Source organism: Mustelus asterias, chromosome 12 (genome assembly GCF_964213995.1).
Source record: "Mustelus asterias chromosome 12, sMusAst1.hap1.1, whole genome shotgun sequence".
In the NCBI taxonomy this organism is placed as follows: Eukaryota; Metazoa; Chordata; class Chondrichthyes; order Carcharhiniformes; family Triakidae; genus Mustelus; species Mustelus asterias.
The window spans coordinates 40,248,576-40,267,917 of NC_135812.1; the positions used below are offsets into that span (position 1 = coordinate 40,248,576).

At 44.1% G+C, this 19,342-nt stretch overlaps 1 protein-coding gene across 1 annotated transcript in view; it reads left to right on the forward strand.

The window, feature by feature from the left end:
* The window catches only part of tmem132e (transmembrane protein 132E), a 735,345-nt gene that overhangs the window by 7,494 nt on the left and 708,509 nt on the right, over positions 1 to 19,342 (forward strand). The window contains exon 2 of the mRNA XM_078226016.1: positions 15,322 to 15,469. Within this exon, the coding sequence (XP_078082142.1) occupies positions 15,322 to 15,469 (148 nt within the window). The remainder of the gene's footprint in view (positions 1 to 15,321; positions 15,470 to 19,342) is intronic.

Genomic DNA, 19,342 nt, shown 5'->3' on the forward strand with positions numbered 1-19,342 from the left:
AAAAACCTGAGGGGGGGTGGGCCTATTCGCACCAGAGTCTGACAGTTCTAGAACTTTGTGCATGCGCAGTGGCCCTGATCTGTCAGTCTCCCTGTTTGCTGGCCAGCTCGATTGCTGGCCAGCCCAGGACCTCTGCACTGCTGTCCCTCCAGCTCCTCCCCCTACCCTGGTGCGCCCCAATGTCCAGCCCCCCACACCCAGCAGTGGCGATCCCCTCCTCCCCGGCTGACCCCCCCAGGGTCAGACCCCACCCCCGAAGAGAGGCAGACCTCCCCCCCACCCCCCCCCCACCTCCCCCAGGAAAGCAGCCCCCCCTCCCCCACCCCCGGCAGACCACCCCGATCGCTGGCCTCCTTCCAGCCCAGACCGATCCCCATGCAGAGTGGCAGCGGGACCCCCCAACCCCACTGATGGCCCCCCCACAGTAGGCCCCACCCTCTTGGCACTGCCCGATGCCCAGTGGGCAGTGCCAAGGGGCACAGGCTGGCATTGCCAGGGTGCCCATGCCCAGGCCATTACATGTGAAATATATAACTTCAACTTCTAGATCTGTTGAATATAGGAAATCACAGATTACCTATTACTGTTACCAGATTACTATTATAATATAGTGATAGTGCAATTATATATTTCTCGTCAGTGAATTTCAATGATAAAGTTTTAAGCTGTGCATGATCATTTTTTCAATGTATTTAGGTTTGAAATTTATTTTTAACTTCGAACTAATTCTTCTGTTTTGCAAATCAAACTATTGCTACAGTATGAGATTAAATTATTTCAAATCATGGAATAGTTTCACAATGAGGATTGAAATTGTGGTTCACATTTCTCCCAGTGTTGCACTCTCAGATGTGTCATATAGTTATGGTGATACTCTGTGACAAGTGCTGTGCAAAACAGTCAATTACTATTTGAAGAATCATTATCAGCATAGTCAGTCATCTCCTCGCTGATATGCTTCACAGAATAGTAAATTATAGTTCAGCGAATTGGATTACAACAACTACTGCACTTGTGTGTATGTATATAGTGACTTTCGTATAGTAAGGATACAAGGGTATTTCACAGAGGAAATATGATGCTGAACAGTAGTACAAAAGTTAGAAACAATAACCAAACACTGGGTTAACATGGAAACATAGAAATTAGGAGCAGGAGTAGGCATTCGGCCCTTTGAGCCTGCTCCACCATTCAGCATCATCATGACTGATCCTGTATCTCAATGCTATATTCCCGTTTTCTCCCCATACCTCCCGATGCCATTAAAATCTTATCATCTCTTTCTTGAATACATTCAGTGACTTTTCCTCATTACCTTCTGTGGTAGAGAATTCCACAGGTTCATTACCCTTTGAACAATTTTTTCCTCAACTCAGTCCAGACAAATGTGAGGTAATGCATTTTGGAAGGTCTAATACAGATAGGAAATATACAGTAAATGGCAGAACCCTTAAGAGGCAGAGGGATCTGGGCGTACAGGTACACAGGTCACTGAAAGTGGCAGTGCAGGTGGAGAAGGTAGTCAAGAAGGCATACGGCATGCTAACCTTCATCGGCCGGGGCATTGAGTTTAAAAATTGGCAAGTCATGCTGCAGCTTTATAGAATCTTAGTTAGGTCGACTTGGAATATAGTGTTCAATTCTGGTCGCCAAAGATGTGGAGGCTTTGGAGAGGGTACAGAAAAGATTTACCAGGATGTTGCCTGGTATGGAGGGCATTAGCTATGAGGAGAGGTTTGGAGAAACTTGGTTTGTTCTCACTGGAACGATGGAGTTTGAGGGGTGACCTGATAGAAGTTTACAAGATTATGAGGGGCATGGACCGAGTGGATAGTCAGAAGCTTTTTCCCAGGGTTGAAGAGTCAATTACTAGGGGGCGTAGGTTTAAGGTGCGAGGGGAAAGGTTTAAAGGAAATGTAAAAGGCAACTTTTTTACACAGAGAGTAGTGGGGTGCCTGGAACTGGCTACTGGGGGTGGGGGAGGGGGGGGGGCGGAGAGGTGGTAGTGGAAGCAGATACGATAGTGCGTTTTAAGGGGCATCTGGACAAATACATGAATAGGATGGGAATAGGGGAATAGAGGGATATGATCTCTGGAAGGGTAGAGGGTTTTAGTTCAGTTGGGCAGCATGGTCGGTGCAGGCTTGGAGGGCCGAAGGGCCTGTTTCTGTGCTGTAATTTTCTTTGTTCTTTATTCTTTGTTCAGTCCTGAATGGTCTATCCCGAATCCTGGGACTGTGCTCCCGATTCTAGATTCCCCAACTGGGGAGACCATCTTTTAGCATAAGTTTGTCCAGCTCGGTTAAAATTTTATACTTTTCAATCATATTGAACCAACCTCAGGACAGTCCTACCAACTCTGGTATCAGCCTAGTGAACCTTAGCTGCACTCCCTCTATGACAAGTAAATGCTTTATTTAGTAGGAAGATTAAAACTGCACATAATACTCCAGGGACGGTCTCACCAAGGTCCTGTATAACTGCATACAGACATCCCTACTTCTGTATAACTGCATAAGACATCCCTACTTCTGAACTCAAATCCTTTTGCAATGAAGGCCAACATACCATTTGCCTTCCTAATTGATTGCTGTACCTCTCCACTTTCCTTGACTGGTGTACGAGGACACCCAGATCTCTTGTACATCCACTCTTCCCAATATATCACCATTGAAATAATACTCTTCCATTCTGTTTTTCACATCAGAGTATATAACATAATGAGATTTTAAGGAGACTTTCAAAGGCAGGGGAAAACTAGTAGGGCAGAAGGATCTTAGAGGTAGAGGACTGAAAGGCATTGGCTACAACAAAAGATGGTTTGGAAGAATAGAGACATTTGTAAATGAGGATGATGAATTGCTATGAAATACTAATGAGGGATGATGGGGAGAGCAATTTAGCGTGAGACAGGATGTGAAAGCAGAGTTTGAAGAAATTGAAATATATAACATGGCTGTACACTACACATACTGATACATGCTTTAATAGCTGGCAGTCTGAAAATAGCCTCCATCTAGGTAGTTTGTTGCTGTAGCAGCCTCATGGGAACATCAGTTTAAACTTGAATTTCACCACACAGAAAATTCCAAGTGTTATAGAGATTAAAAACAGAAGCAAGTCGATTTCCCCATGAATTGTAAATTGTTTCACCCTAAGCAACACCTTTGCACCTTTAGAAGGCTGCATTAACTGTATTTCAGTGATTAGTTTGACCGTTTTTCCTCTGTGCTGTTAAATAATACATCATACAGAAAATAAATCTCAAGAATAGAAGCCAAAAGAAAACTCTACCTGAAGTTCTGTATCAATTAACCTTTACTTTAATTTCTTCTGTTTTTCATTAATATAAATTTATAAATATTTACATATGGATGTTTTGTAAATAGTTAAGTACTTTTACAAAAGTTGGAGTAGCTGAAAAAAGCAGTTTTATTCTAATGTATAATAATGACGAGAAAGTTTCACACTTCTATGACATATAGCATTCCTTAGAGGTGCACATGAATGGACCTTTGTGGCTGCCCTAATCTGTTTCATTCTAAAGGGAATAACTTTTTAGCATATTAAGTAGGCTTCTGTTGTCTGATATCTTGTATAACAGTCAGTGGATTATTCTGATGGAGATTATTGTTGTTTGAATAGGATTACAGACTACAGGCAGTGCTGTATTCCCAGTGGGGGAAATGTTTGATTTTCATGCCAATTTAAAGAAAATAAAGCACAAGTTATTAACTGTATTATTCAAAGATAATAGAATAGAGTAGGTTTGACATATGTGCCTGCTTCAAAAGTTAAAATGGATTTACAGGTGTGTGTCCCTGCATATAAGGTATCATGTGCAACATATAATTCAAAAGTATTTTCTTTGGATCGGATATTCATCCTTAAAATTGCTGGGTTGTTGCTTGAGCAAGTGATTAGAATTAAGTTTATGCATTGCATAAACATTTTGCTCTATAATTGTGTATGCACAACACAAGTGGTTTGCCATTGTATATTATTCAAAATAGGTAAATAGTCAGATTTGTTTGTAATTTTAAATAACATAATGCTGTTGCTTCCAGTGGCTAATTATTAATCAGAACTAAGGCCCATTGTCAGAAAAAAAATGATGGCACAGTATGGGCAGTCATAGAGGTTTACAGCATGGAAGCAGGCCCTTCGACCCAACTTGTCCATGCTGCCCTTTTTTTAAACCCCGAAGCTAGTCCCAATTGTCTGCATTTGGCCCATATCCCTCTATACTCATCTTACCCATGTAACTGTCTAAATGCTTTTGAAAAGACAAAATTGTACCCGCCTCTACTACTACCTCTGGCAGCTTGTTCCAGACACTCACCATCCTCTGTGTGAAAACAATTGCCCCTTTGGACACTTTTGTATCTCTCCCCTCTCAAACCTATGCCCTCTAGTTTTAGACTCCCCTATCTTTGGGAAAAAATATTGACTATCAAGCTGATCTGTGCCCCTCATTATTTTATAGACCTCTATAAGATCATCCCTCAGCCTTCTACGCTCCAAAGAAAAAAGTCCCAGTCCATCCAGCCTCTCCTTATAACTCAAATTGTCAAGTCCTGGTAGCATCCTAGTAAATCTTTTTTGTACTCTTTCTAGTTTAATAATATCCTTTCTATAATAGGGTGACCAGAATTGTACACAGTATTCCAAGTGTGACCTTACCAATGTCTTGTACTACTTCAACATGAAGTCCCAAGTCCTGTATTCAATGTTCTGACCAATGAAACCAAGCATGCTGAATGCCTTCTTCACCACTCTGTCCACCTGTGACTCCACGTTCAAGGAGCTATGAACCTGTACCCCTAGATCTCTTTGTTCTGTAACTCTCCCCAACACCCTACCATTGACTGAGTAAGTCCTGCCCTGGTTCAATCTACCAAAATGCATCATCTCGTATTTATCTAAATTAAGCTCCATCTGCCATTCGTCAGCCCACTGGCCCAATTGATCAAGATCCCGTTGCAATCCGAGATAACCTTCTTCACTGCCCACTATGCCACCAATCTTGGTGTCATCTGCAAACTTACTAACCATGCCTCTTATAGAACATAGAACAGTACAGCACAGAACAGGCCCTTCGGCCCACGATGTTGTGCCGAGCTTTATCTGAAACCAAGATCAAGCTATCCCACTCCCTATCATCCTGGTGTGCTCCATGTGCCTATCCAATAACCGCTTAAATGTTCCTAAAGTGTCTGACTCCACTATCACTGCAGGCAGTCCATTCCACACCCCAACCACTCTCTGTGTAAAGAACCTACCTCTGATATCCTTCCTATATCTCCCACGCAAACCCTACAGTTATGCCCCCTTGTAATAGCTCCATCCACCCGAGGAAATAGTCTTTGAACGTTCACTCTATCTATCCCTTCATCATTTCATAAACCTCTATTAAGTCTCCCCTCAGCCTCCTCCGCTCTAAAGAGAACAGCCCTAGCTCCCTCAACCTTTCCTCATAAGACCTACCCTCCAAACCAGGCAGCATCCTGGTAAATCTCCTCTGCACTCTTTCCAGCGCTTCCACATCCTTCTTATAGTGAGGTGACCAGAACTGCACACAATATTCCAAATGTGGTCTCACCAAGGTCCTGTACAGTTGCAGCATAACCCCACGGCTCTTAAACTCCAACCCCCTGTTAATAAAAGCTAACACACTATAGGCCTTCTTCACAGCTCTATCCACTTGACTGGCAACCTTTAGAGATCTGTGGATATGGACCCCAAGATCTCTCTGTTCCTCCACAGTCTTCAGAACCCTACCTTTGACCCTGTAATCCACATTTTAATTAGTCCTACCAAAATGAATCACCTCACATTTATCAGGGTTAAACTCCATTTGCTATTTTTCAGCCCAGCTTTGCATCCTATCTACGTCTCTTTGCAGCCTACAACAGCCCTCCACCTCATCCACTACTCCACCAATCTTGGTGTCATCAGCAAATTTACTGATCCACCCTTCAGCCCCCTCCTCTAAGTCATTAATAAAAATCACAAAGTGCAGAGGACCAAGCACTGATCCCTGTGGCACTCCGCTAGCAACCTGCCTCCAATCCGAAAATTTTCCATCCACCACCACCCTCTGTCTTCGATCAGACAGCCAGTTATCTATCCAATCGGCCAACTTTCCCTCTATCCCACACCTCCTTACTTTCATCATAAGCCGACCATGGGGGACCTTATATTCTCATCCAAATCATTAATATAAATGACAAATAACAGTGGACCCAGCACTGATCCCTGAGGCACACAGCTGATCACAGGCCTCCAGTTTGTAAAACAAGCCTCTACAGCCACTCTCTGGCTTCTGTCATCAAGCCAATTTTGTATCTATTTAGCTACCTCACCATGGATCCCATGAGATTTAACCTTATGCAACAACCTAAACATGCGGTACCTTGTCATAGGCCTTGCTAAAGTCCATATAGACAACATCAACTGCACTGCCCTCATTTACCTTCTTGGTTACCTCTTCAAAAAACTCAAATCAAATTTGAGAGACATGATTTTCCATTCACAAAGCCATGCTGACTGTCCCTAATCAGTCCTTGCATCTCAAAATGCCTTTAGATCCTGAACCTCAAAATACCTTCCAATAACTTACCCACCACAGATATGAAGCTCACTAGCCTGTAGTTCCCAGGCTTTTCCCTGCAGCCCTTTTAAACAAAGGTGCATTTGCCACCCTCCAATCTTAAGGCACCTCACCTGTGACTATCGATGATTCAAATATCTCTGCTCGGGGACCTGCAATTTCCACCCTAGCCTGCCACAATGTCCTGGGCTACACTTCATCAGGTCCCGTGGATTTATCTACCTTGATGCGCTTTAAGACTTCCAGCACCTCCTATTCATCCTCTATGGTGTTTTGTTTCCCTATTATTGTACTTCCTGGGAATCGTATGGTTTCCCCTTGGATCTCTCCATTTTTTTCCATACACATTTCCATTTATACTTTCCAATAAGTGGAAACTCCAAATCACATGTAGAATTAAAGTGGGACCAGCATTGATCCTGGGCATGTTTGCTTCTAGGGCTGCATCAATCTAAGCAACACTTCATTAACTCCACCCTTCTGTTTCAATTCTTGCTGCAACTTTCAATCCTTGCTGCAACAAGAACAACTATAATGTAACTAATCTCTTCAACATAATTAAATGTCCCAAGGTGCTTAATATGAACTTACAAACAAGGAGAAAGATTAGGCCATTCAGCCCCCTGAGCCTGCTATGCCATTTAATAAAATCACGGCTGATCTGACAGTAACCTCTTTTCTTGTTTTTAAGAAAAAAAACAATAGAAATTGTAAGCTTATCTACCAATTAGATTTGTCATTGGATTCCTTTCTAACATTGTGGGCGGAATTTTATGAGATTGATTCTAAGGGCCCGATTTTGCCATCGCGTTGTGCCTGTTTTTGGGCGTGAAAACTTCGTAAAGTCGGGCGTGAAGCGAGTAGTACGATCCGCACCCGCCTCCGCGCCAGTTCCCCCTTTACTAAGGCCCAAAAATGGCTGCGATCGGGACCGCACCCGAAACGGGCGTTACGGCCACTTTAATGCATTTGCTTGCATTTAAATTGACTTAATGGGCTACATGTCCAACTTTACCGGCACTTCTCCCTTTACCACCGCGTTCGCTCATCCGGGATCGGAGCGAAACAGACATGCTCCATATAAGTCCGATTCAGGCGCTCCATCGGTGAGAGTTAATGAGGAGGTAAGTGCCGATCATCCGATGGCTCTCTGCTTGAGATTGGGGGTGGGGGGGGGGGAGGGGAATGGTGGGTCTGCCGCCACTCTGCTTGGGATCAGTGGGATGGGGGTAGAAAGGGGTCTGCAGCCACTCTGCCTATGATCATTGGGGGGATAAGGGGGATCTGCTGCCACTCTGCCTGTGATCAGTGGGGGTGAAAGGGGGTCTGCTGCCACTCTGCCTGTGATCAGTGGGGGAGAAGGGGGATCTGCTGCCACTCTGCCTGTGATCAGTGGGGGAGAAAGGGGATCTGCTGCCACTTGGCCTATGATCAGTGGGGGTGAAAAGGGGGGGGAAGGGCCCGTGATCGGCCTGGGTGGCGGGGGTGTGGGGGGATAAGGAACTCAGTAATGTTGTGGAGGTGAGGCAATGTCTGTGGGGGCCAAGGGGAGGCATTATCCGGCCCGGGAGGGATGTGGCAGGGGAGGAGCTTAATATCATTTTTTTTCTGTGCATGCACAGTTGGAGGCACCAATCGGAGTTGTAGGGCTTCTGGTGCGTTAAGCCCTGCCCACAAGCTTGTGCAGCATGATTCGGATTCACTGATATTTTTGCAGGCAGAGTGCGTATGCGGGCACCTGAGAATGGGTCTAAAAGTTGGATCTAAAACACTCCCAGTTTCAAGTCCGCCCAGCACTTAGAATCAAAATGCTAAAATAGGGCCCTAAGTGTTTTTTTGGGCGAGTTTTCACACCTAATCTTATGCACTTAGTCATTGAAAACATGGGCAAGACTTTTTAGCTGCTGTAGGCAGTGGGCTGAGCTTGATTCGCCAGCTAGCTAGCAGAGGGAGCTATTGCGCATGTGTAGACCTCTGTGCCTGCACATGCTAAATAGCAGCTGTAGAGAGAGATGCTGTGCATTTGCAGACCGCTGATGTTGCACATACACAATTCCAACAGCAGGGGCCTGACAGACAGAGAAAGAGCTGTCAGGCCTTTTGTTGCTGCAGGCAGCGTAACAAACTCCCCACCACCTGCAATTGCGGGGCCCCGTGGCCGACTATGAGCTTCACACCAGCCAAGATGCCACCCGCGTTGCCCCCCCCCCGCCACTCAGACTGATCGCACCGCGCTCCCCCCCCACCCCCCAATCCGATCCGATCACTTGGCAGAACAGCGGCACCCTCCAGCTGATCACTTTGCAGAGTGGCAGCAGCCCCCTCTACCGCCCCCCCCCCCCCCCCCCCCCCATCCAATTGCATCTGCAGAGTGGCAGCGGGCCGCACTTGCTGCCCCTCCAGGCTCTGTCCCCCCAAAGGCCCTGCCCCGGCACTGCCCAGTGGGCATTGCCTAGGTGCCAGACTGATTGTGCCAGGGTGCCACTGCCAGAGGGGCAACCCCCTAGCCCTCAGCCTCCCTGGGAGGGGCCTTAATGACCTCTGGTTCCACTGGCGAGGCCAACATGACTGTTCCCCATTCATGAGGAGCAGGTGTTTTCATTGCCGGAGAGAACCTTCCTGATGAAGCCATAAAGGCAAGTGAGCCCGGATGATTTAACACGGGGCTCACTAAACACATATAAATCAGCATTTAAATAAATTTGAATTAATTATTCTGCCTCTCTCCCATTTCTGATGAGAGGCTGACCTCGCTGTAAATCTGTTTCATAAAATTGAGAGAGCCAAGAAATTGGGTGTGATCTGATTTCTTGACTCTCGCCCAATTTTACCGGCTCGCTCCACCCATCAATGAGCAAGGCAAGCTGGTAAAATTCCACCCTGTGTCTTTTGCAGTGCACACGTGAGTGCATGACAAGAAGATCTGAATTGTCAATGGTAATTTTGATGAAAGAATTATATCTGCAAATGTGTAATTATTAGAAGCTGACCTAAGTACCTTCAAATTAATTTTAAAGACACCGATTCATGGAGAAAATAATGCCTGTTTGCAGTGTATTGTGCTTTAAGTTCAATAATAGATTTTGCAATTGATGTCACGTCAATAAATATCATATAAAAAGATCTGTTTAAAATTTTGTAATATATTTCAAGATTTTGCTCTATTGCTCTCCTTGCTGCCCCTTCTGTTGGGAAGATGTAAAGTTAAGATGTAAAGTTGGGAAGTTAAAAAGTTAATTCAATAATGTCTGCCTGCTGTGAGTTCCCATTATCGTTTCCGAATGCAATATACAACAGAAAGATGATGACAGGGATAGGATAGAATTATTTTTATGCTTCATTTGAGAAGTTAAAGATTGAAGAATGTTGTGACACGATTTTTAAAACTCCTAAAGTTGATTTTAAGGAAGTTTGAATAATTTGAAAGATCTCTCCATGTGTGTACATCATAGTCAGGTATACAGTGAGGGGACTTTTCCTGTCCAGCCCGCCATGGGAATCATAGCGGGCGGGGGCAGACCATGCAAAGGTCCGTTGATCTCAGGTGGGATTTTCCGGCCTTGGGATGAGCTCAGCTGAAAAATACAGCCCAAAGAGTCAGCACAGTGCATAATTTCAAAAATGGCAGTGAAGGCATATTTGGTGACACTGGGGGAAGTCAACCCAAAATAAGAGAGCTGGTGTAATTATGAATGAAGGCTACTGATTGGGTTGAAATGAAATAAAATAGAAAATGAGGGTAAAGTAAATGCTTTCCTCAACGTGATGGAGATAGATGCTTTTGAGGTTGTGTCAAACCAATGTTGCCCGTGAGACCCCAGTACTGTAGACTATGCAGAAATTCATGAGTTTCTGCACTCTATTATTGGATGACCAACAATGGAATTGCACTGAAAGTAAAATTCTGTGAAACAAAGCAATTGCCAAGTGAGGATTATTTGCCTGAATTAAATAAACACTCTGGTTATGACAGAGATACATTTGTCGGAGAACTAAAAGAGTACAAAGTGGTAATTGATCGAGGAGGACCAAATGATAGAATTAGGCATGACCAGGCTGAAATCAGTATAAAGGACAATGTATATCTGACATTTTAAAAAGCTAAGGTTGTGCCTCATGTACAGTTAGCTGTGTTAAGTAAAGAGCTGAAAAACTTAGAAAGAACAGATGCATTTAAATAGACGAAAAACAGTAAATGGATCACGTTCTTTGTGGTAGTTCAAAAAGCAGAAGGGTTCCTTTGGATTTGTGGAGAATATAAGCAAATGGCAAGTAATATGATTGAGTATGATAGTTACCCACTATCTACGAGTGAAGATTTATTTTCTAATTCAGCAAATGGAAAGGTATTTAGCAAGATAGATATCTCAAATGTATATTTGCAATTAGAGATAACTGATGAGAGCAAGGAACTGCTTACTATTCATAAACACAAAGGATTGTACCAGTTCAAAAGGTTGCATTTGGGGAGCCTACTGTTCCCGAGCATCATGGATCAAAAACTAATTTGGATGAAAGCAGTGTGCTGCTTCCTTGATATTCTAATTAGTGGTAAGACAGAGAAGAAGCACGCTGTAAGGTTGAATGGGCTCCTAGATAGACTTCAAGAGTATGGCATCAAATCTAAAAAGCACAAGTGTTCCTTCATGGTGCCAATTGCGACATACCAAGGTCACCAAATAGCTGGGCAAGGTATCCGGCCAACACAGAAGAAGGTTGAGAGAATTTTGAAAGCAAAAAGACCAGAGAGCAAAGAAGAGCTCACACAGAGATCCGTATGAATGTTCTATTGTTCTTTGTTCATCTCTGCCTTAGCTAATACATTCGGTGGGTGGCACGGTGGCACAGTGCTTAGCACTGCTGTATCACAGTGCCAGGGGCCCGGGTTCGATTCCCGGCTTGGGTCACTGTCTGTGCGGAGTCTGCATGTTCTCCCCTCGTCTGCGTGGGTTTCCTCCGGGTGTTCTGGTTTTCTCCTGCAGTCCAAAAGATGTGCTGGTTAAGTGCATTGGCCAGGCTAAATTCACCCTCAGTGTATCCGAACAGGCGCCGGAGTGTGGCAACGAGGGGATTTTCACAGTAGCTTCATTGCAGTGTTAATGTAAGCCTACTTGTGACATTAATACTTAAACTTCCTCAAAAAAAACTTTCTTTCCACTGTATCAATTGTTCAAAATGATCTGTGGAGTGTCAGAAAGCATTTGAAAAAGCAAATAAAGGACTCTGGAATAATGCTGTTTTGACCATAATCAAAAAAAAATGTTTTTAGTGTGCAATGCCTCACCACAGGGGTTATCTCACATAATGTAAGATGGAATAGAGAATCCTGTAGCATACTCTTCATGAACTCGAATGAAATCAGAGCAAAATTACTCAAGCTCATAAAAAAATTTGCAGTCATATATGGTGTTACTAATTTCCACAAATTCTTGTATAGTAGGAAGTCCACTTTAACAGGCCATCAACTTTTTATAATCATATTATAAAACCAATATCCTGGCAGGAAGGTTGGCTAAGGCTACTGGGGAGACTTTAAACTAGAAAGGTTGGAGGGAGGGAATCGTGATGAGGTGACCGAGAGCGAGGAGGTTAGCCCGCAAATAGAGAAGGATTGTAGACCGTGTAAGAGGGAGAATAGACGGGTGATGGAGAAGGGGAGAGCTCAGACCAAAGGTTTGAGATGTGTCTATTTTAACGCCAGGAGTATAGTGAATAAAGTGGATGAGCTTAGAGTGTGGATCGATGCTTGGAAGTGTGATGTGGTGGCCATTACGGAGACTTGGGGACAGGGACAAGACTGGATACTTCAGGTGCCGGGTTTCAGAAAGGACAGAGAGGGAGGCAAAAGAGGGGGGGAGGGCGGGGGGGGGGCGGGGGGGAGTGGCACTGCTGATCAGGGATAGTGTCACAGCTGTAGAGAAGGTGGAAGCCGTGGAGGGATTGTCTACGGAGTCTCTGTGGGTGGACGTTCGGAGCGGGAAGGGGTCGATAACTTTGCTGGGTGTTTTCTACAGGCCGCCCAATAGTAACAGGGGTGTTGAGGAGCAGATAGGGAAACAGATCCTGGAGAGATGTCGTAATAACAGGGTTGTCGTGATGGGAGACTTTAATTTCCCAAACATCGATTGGACTATCCCTAGGGTAAGGGGTTTGGATGGGGAGGAGTTTGTTAGATGTGTTCCGGAGGGTTTCCTGACACAGCATGTGGATAAGCCTACAAGAGGAGAGGCTGTACTCGATCTGGTACTGGCAAATGAGCCTGGACAGGTGTCGGATCTCTCAGTGGGGGAGCATCTTGGGGATAGTGATCATAACTCTATCTCCTTTACGCTAGCATTGGAAAGAGATAGGATCAGGCAAGCTAGGAAAGTGTTTATCTGGAGTAAGGGGAAATATGAAGCATCAGGTAGGAGATTAGAGGCGTAAATTGGAAGGAGGCATTCTCGAGGAAAAGTACTGAAGTAAGGTGGCAGATTTTCAAGGAATGTTTGTCTGGAGTTCTGCATGACAACGTTCTGATGAGACAGGGAGGTGTTGGTAGGTTACGGGAACCGTGGTGCACGAAAGCTGCGCTGAACCTAGTGAGAAAGAAAAGGAAAGGTTCAGAGAGCTAGGCGATGATCGGGATCTAGATGAGTGTACGGCTTGTAGGAAGGGACTTAAGAAAGAAATTAGGAGAGCCAGAAGGGGTCACGAGAAGGCCTTGGCAGGTAAGATTAAGGAGAACCCTAAGGCGTTCTATAAATATGTGAAGAGTAAAAGGATGAGATGTGAAGGAATAGGACCTATAAAAGGTGAAGGTGAGAAAGTCTGTACAGAACCGGAAGAAATAGCAGAGGTGCTTAATGAATATTTTACCTCGGTATTCACAGTGGAAAAAGACCTGGGTGGTGGTACTACAGGATTGAGGCGGACTGAAAAGATTGAGTGTGGACATTAAGAAAGAGGATGTGTTGGAAATTTTGAATAGCATCAAGATAGATAAGTCGCCGGGACCGGATGGGATGTACCCCAGGTTACTGTGGGAGGCGAGGGAAGAGATTGCAGAGCCTCTTGCGATGATCTTTGCGTCGTCGATGGAGACGGGAGAGGTTCTGGAGGATTGGAGGGTTGCGGATGTGGTTCCTATATTCAAGAAAGGGAATAGGGATAGCCCAGGAAATTACCGACCAGTGAGTCTAACCTCAGTGGTTGGTAAGTTGATGGAGAAGATCCTGAGGGACAGGATTTATGAACATTTAGAGAAGTTTAGTATGCTCAAAAGTAGTCAGCACGGCTTTGTCAAAGGCAAATCATGCCTTACGAGCCTGGTGGAGTTCTTTGTAAATGTGACTAAACACATTGACGAAGGAAAAGCAGTAAATGTGGTTTACATGGACTTCAGCAAGGCGTTTGAGAAGGTCCCCCATGCAAGACTTCTCGAGAAAGTGAGAGGGCATGGGATCCAAGGGGCTGTTGCCTTGTGGATTGAGAACTGGCTTGCCTGCAGAAGGCAGAGAGTGGTTGTAGATGGGTCTTTTTCTGAATGGAGGTTGGTCACCAGTGGAGTGCCCCAGGGATCTGTTCTGGGACCCTTGCTGTTTGTCATTTTCATAAATGACCTGGATGAGGAAGTGGAGGGATGGGTTGGTAAGTTTGCCGATGACATGAAGGTTGGTGGTGTTGTGGATAGGTTGGAGGGATATCAGAAGCTGCAGCGTGACATAGATAGGATGCAAGACTGGGCGGACAAGTGGCAGATGGACTTCAACCCGGATAAATGTGTAGTGGTCCATTTTGGCAGGTCAAATGGGATGAAGGAGTATAATATCAAGGGTAAGACTCTTAGTACTGTAGAGGATCAGAAGGACCTTGGGGTCCGGGTCCATAGGACACTTAAGTCGGCCTCGCAGGTAGAGGAGGTGGTTAAGAAAGCGTATGGTGTGCTGGCCTTTACCAATCGAGGGATTGAGTTTGGGAGTCGGGAGATAATGATGCAACTTTATAAGACCCTCGTCAGACCCCACTTGGAGGACTGTGCTCAGTTCTGGTCGCCTCATTACAGGAGGAATGTGGAAATGATTGAAAGGGTGCAGAGAAGATTTACAAGGATGTTGCCTGGATTGGTTGACATGCCTTATGAGGATAGGCTGGGGGAGCTCGGTCTTTTCTCCTTGGAGAGACGAAGGATGAGAGGCGACCTGATAGAGGTGTACAAGATGTTGAGAGGTATAGCTCGGGTGGATTCTCGGAGGCTTTTTCCCAGGGCTGAAATGGCTGCTACGAGAAGACACAGGTTTAAGGTGCTGGGGAGTAGGTACAAAGGAGATGTCAGGGGTAAGTTTTTCACTCAGGGGGTGGTGGGTGAGTGGAATCGGCTGCCGTCAGTGGTGGTGGAGGCAAACTCGATAGGGTCTTTTAAGAGACTTCTGGATGAGTACATGGGACTGAATAGGATTGAGGGTTATAGGTAAGCCTATATATAAGCCTAGGTAGATAGGGACATGACCGGCGCAACTTGGAGGCCGAAGGACCTGTTTGTGCTGTATCTTTTCTATGTTCTATGTTCTATATTTGGTGTGAAGAAGATTCCTAGTGGTCGCATGTCTTCATAGGTTGCCGTTGATTTTAATGGCTCCTCAGTATGATATAAAATATCGTTAAGTCAGCAGATCATGAAATTATAGACATTTCATCGAGGTTTTTCATGAAAATTGATGCATTTGTAGCCACCAAGTTACCTTTGAATTACTTTGCATACACAAATGACATGCCACCAGTGTCTGGCAGAGAAATTAGTGAAGAACCTCTAAAGGATGTGGTGCTCAGCAAAATACTCAGTTATGGCTTGCCTGAAGAGTGTGATGATGACAGATTGTAGGAGTAGTTCACACATAGGAATGAAATGAATATAGATCAAAGCTGTCTCCTATGTGGTGCAAGAGTCATTATTTTGCCAAAGTTTAGACAGCGATTGTTAGTGGAACTTAATCAAGATCACATACTTCGAATGAAGCTGTAGCAAGAAGTTATTTCTGGTATCTAAAGGTAGATAGAGATGGTGAAAGTTGTGAAGTGTGTTTCAGAATGAGAAACAATCCAAACAAGTTTACTCTCATTCGATGGTCAAGTACAAAATTGTGGGGACCAAAACATGTTGATTTCTTTGGAGTAAAAGGGAAAGAGTACCTTGTTTTGATAGCAAGAGCAAGTGGATAAATGTTCAGTCTATGCCCAATACCACAAGTGCCAAAAATATTAAAGTTTTGAGAATTTGGTTGGACGTTTATAGGTTTCCAGAGATGTTGTTGTTGGATAATGATCCACAGTTTTTGTCAGAAGAATATCACCATAGCACCCAGCATTGAATGTTTCTGCAAAAAAAAGTGTACAGATTGTGAGGAGGTCTTTGCATGAGTATTTGTTAGGTGACAAGCTTGGCAGTACTTTTCCTGGTTTTCTTCGACACAGACTATTTTGTTTTTTTTACAAAGCAACCACACAGTTACAACAGGTCGCTCACTTGATGAGTTGGTGTTGAACATGTTCCTGGGACAAGGTTTATTTTGCTTCATCCTGAGTAAAGTAAGGGAAAAGCAGGACAAAGTAAAGATGAATCATGATTCATGAGATATGAAACTTAGAGTTCAGTGCTGGTTAGAAGGTCATGGTTAAAAACCACCGAGATGATGAGGGAAATTATGTGATTGGTGTTGTTGTAAAGGGGCTAGATGCATTGATGTATCTAGTGAATATTGGAGAGAGACTCCATTAGTGACATGTAGATCAGTTGCTTGGAAGAAGAAATCTGCCAATGATAAACCTCCTATAGTTCAAATTCCTCTTACAGACCCAAATGAAAGTCAGAAAAGAAGTAAAAGTCACAGAGAAACTGAATGTTTGCAGGTATTACAGAATTCACTAATAGAGCAAAGTGAGTCGGGGTCTTTGGTTAATGTCTCAGTCCCAACTATTAAGTGGAGTTGATAGTCAAAGCTCAGGTTTGACACGGAGATGTTGAGAAAGCAGATCAAGCTATTGGAAATTGGAGATACCCAGACAGGAAGAGAAATAAGCTAAATAGGTTAATTTAAGCTACATGGGAAGGTAGAAGAGATAACTTGATCGTTTCATTAATAAAATGATCATTTAACACATTTAGGAAAAACAATTTTTGTTTGTGCATGTAAATTATGCTGGTTGTCTCAGTTATTTAATTTTAGTTGTGTTACAGTAAAAAAAAAGTATACAACCTTTTCAATTTTCATATATTGTTGATGTTGGTTTAGTCAGATTCTGGGAACTTATCTTTATGTACCATTTTGTATAAATTGAGCCTAGTATATTGCAAGATTAGAGTATTTTGCAAGATTAGAATATTTTGCAATATCACCCTGTCTGCTGTCCTCTCTGGGAAATAAGTCACTTTAATAATGGCTGCCTGTTGTGAGTCCACATGCTAATCTTTTCACAGTGCAATACTGAACAAATCATTAAATTGATTTTGGTCGGTGATATTGTTTCAACCACCTTATAAAAACCCGATACAGTTGAAGACCATTGTCTGACCTGTGCAAAAAGTCATAGATCCATAGAATCACTACAGTGCAGAGGAGGCCATTCGGCCCATCGAGTGTGCACCGACTCTCCGAAAGGGCATTTTACCCAGCCCACCCTCCCCTGCCCTATCTCTGCAACCCCACGCATTTGCAATGGCTAATCCCACCTAACCTGCACATTTTTGAATATACAGTGATATATGCTTGGTTGTTGCAACAAATAATTGTATGCTGAACCAGCAATTGAATTGCTTTACACTTCCATCAAACTACTATTCATCTGGCATTAATGAGCATTTTATCTGAAAGAGATGCAATTGAATTCTACCTAACTAGAAGATGCAGGCGGAGTGTTGAGGCTGCCTGCAGGGCCTGTTCCTGTTTTCTTCTTTCTTTGTCCTTTGTTTCACCCAGTGGCTAAAGAGCACTCTCGGCAGCACCCAATATACAGCATCTATGTATGCTGAATTAGCAGAGTTATAATATATGTTATTTGCCACATTTTATGGGTCACTGGGCAAAAGCATTGTTCCAACAAAATAGTGATAATGTATGCATTTCGCCGTTGCTTTGGAATAAATAGAGAGCTGTGAGATCAGTGTACATTGAAGATCTTTGTTTGCTCCAGCAACCTCATCGTGAAACCCAGTTAAGTGCACAGTAAAACAACATTGTAAACAAAAAGGCACGAGCAACCTTATCAAGACTAGCAAATTTCTTCCTCAGGCCACAGATTAGGTAACATTCACTCTGCCAGCTTCATCCAGGTTGATGTACCAACCCTCAAAGGATTTCTCACCGATTCTAAAATGACATGCCCTCCAAAGTTATATCCTGGAAAGTTGACATTTGACATCCAGCTCTTGTTTTACTATTTTTATTATCACTAACCATGAAGATTTAAGATGATGTGCGACATTTCAAGACCATCTGCTGCCAGAGAACTATCCCTACTTTGTGCATGTCGGAAGGACATATGATATTGTACAAAAGGTCTGAGGTCACATTATAATGAGACGTCAGCTATTGGCTTTACAGATGGATGTTGTGTCCAAATGGTGACATTTCTGTAATGTGATATGCAGGGGCTGCATTATCAGAAAGCCGTGGAATCATTACGACACAGCCAAAAGCCATTCAGCCCATCAAGTCCATGCCTCTTTATTTCCCATTGGTGTTGCAGGTAACAAAATATTTACTTCCCAAAATACTCCCTGTTGTGTAAATTTTGAGGAGGTGGAGAGTTAAAAGCAGATTAATTTGCAAATGTTAATTGACGGTATGAAGTTGTAGTGACCTTTATAATATCAAATATAAAGAATGAAAGTGATGGAGGCAAGATGTGTGAATGAGAGAAACCATGGGGGCGATACTCCCATCCCGCTGCGCAAAAAATTAACGCAGCTAGCTGGAAGATTCTCACATTGGCTGATTTGTGGGATTCATGCATGGGTTTCTGCTCCGATATTGTCGCCCAACCCAAGTTTTTTGGCACCGACGGAATCACACTGAAAATCTGTCAGAGTAACAAGACATTTGCATGTACTTACATACCCTCCCATTTGATTAGCAAGTCTGTGACACCAATCTTCACCGTCGTTAGCGTCTCCCACCTCTCTGGCGTGATGTCACTCTGGCACGGTTTACAACTGTTATATAAAAGTTGGGAATTGGCATGGCAGGTTGAACAGGAGTAAGGAGGTAGGTTTTATGGAGCTGCAGCCCCCAGATGCTGGGAAGGTTGGAGACAAGGCCTGGGGATTTTCTGCTTGCTGTGGGGAGCTTCCTGGAGATCTTCAGGTGCTGCGCCCTGGCCCTGTAGGGTGGGGTAGGGCCCTTGCCGGACTGCTGGCGAGGCTGCTCTGCAGCCACTATGCTGTTCCTCTGGGATGGGACCCTTAATGGAGCGCTGGCCATGCTGCTCTCTGGAGCCACTGTGCTGTTCCTTTGTTTTGGCTGTGGGGTGTGTTGAGGGACTGGATTGACTGCTGGGGTTTTAAGGAGGGGGTGGGGGGGGGCGGTGGGGAGAATTGCACCATATGCTGCTTGAGGACTAATTAGCTCAAGTAGCTGTTGCTCCAAGCAGGGGTGCTCAGGTTAACATTGACACTCATACTGCATATCCTGTGCAGTGAATGAGAATCCATCTTGTGTTAGTTAGGAGTCTGGCCCTGCCTCGTGTCCCTGACAT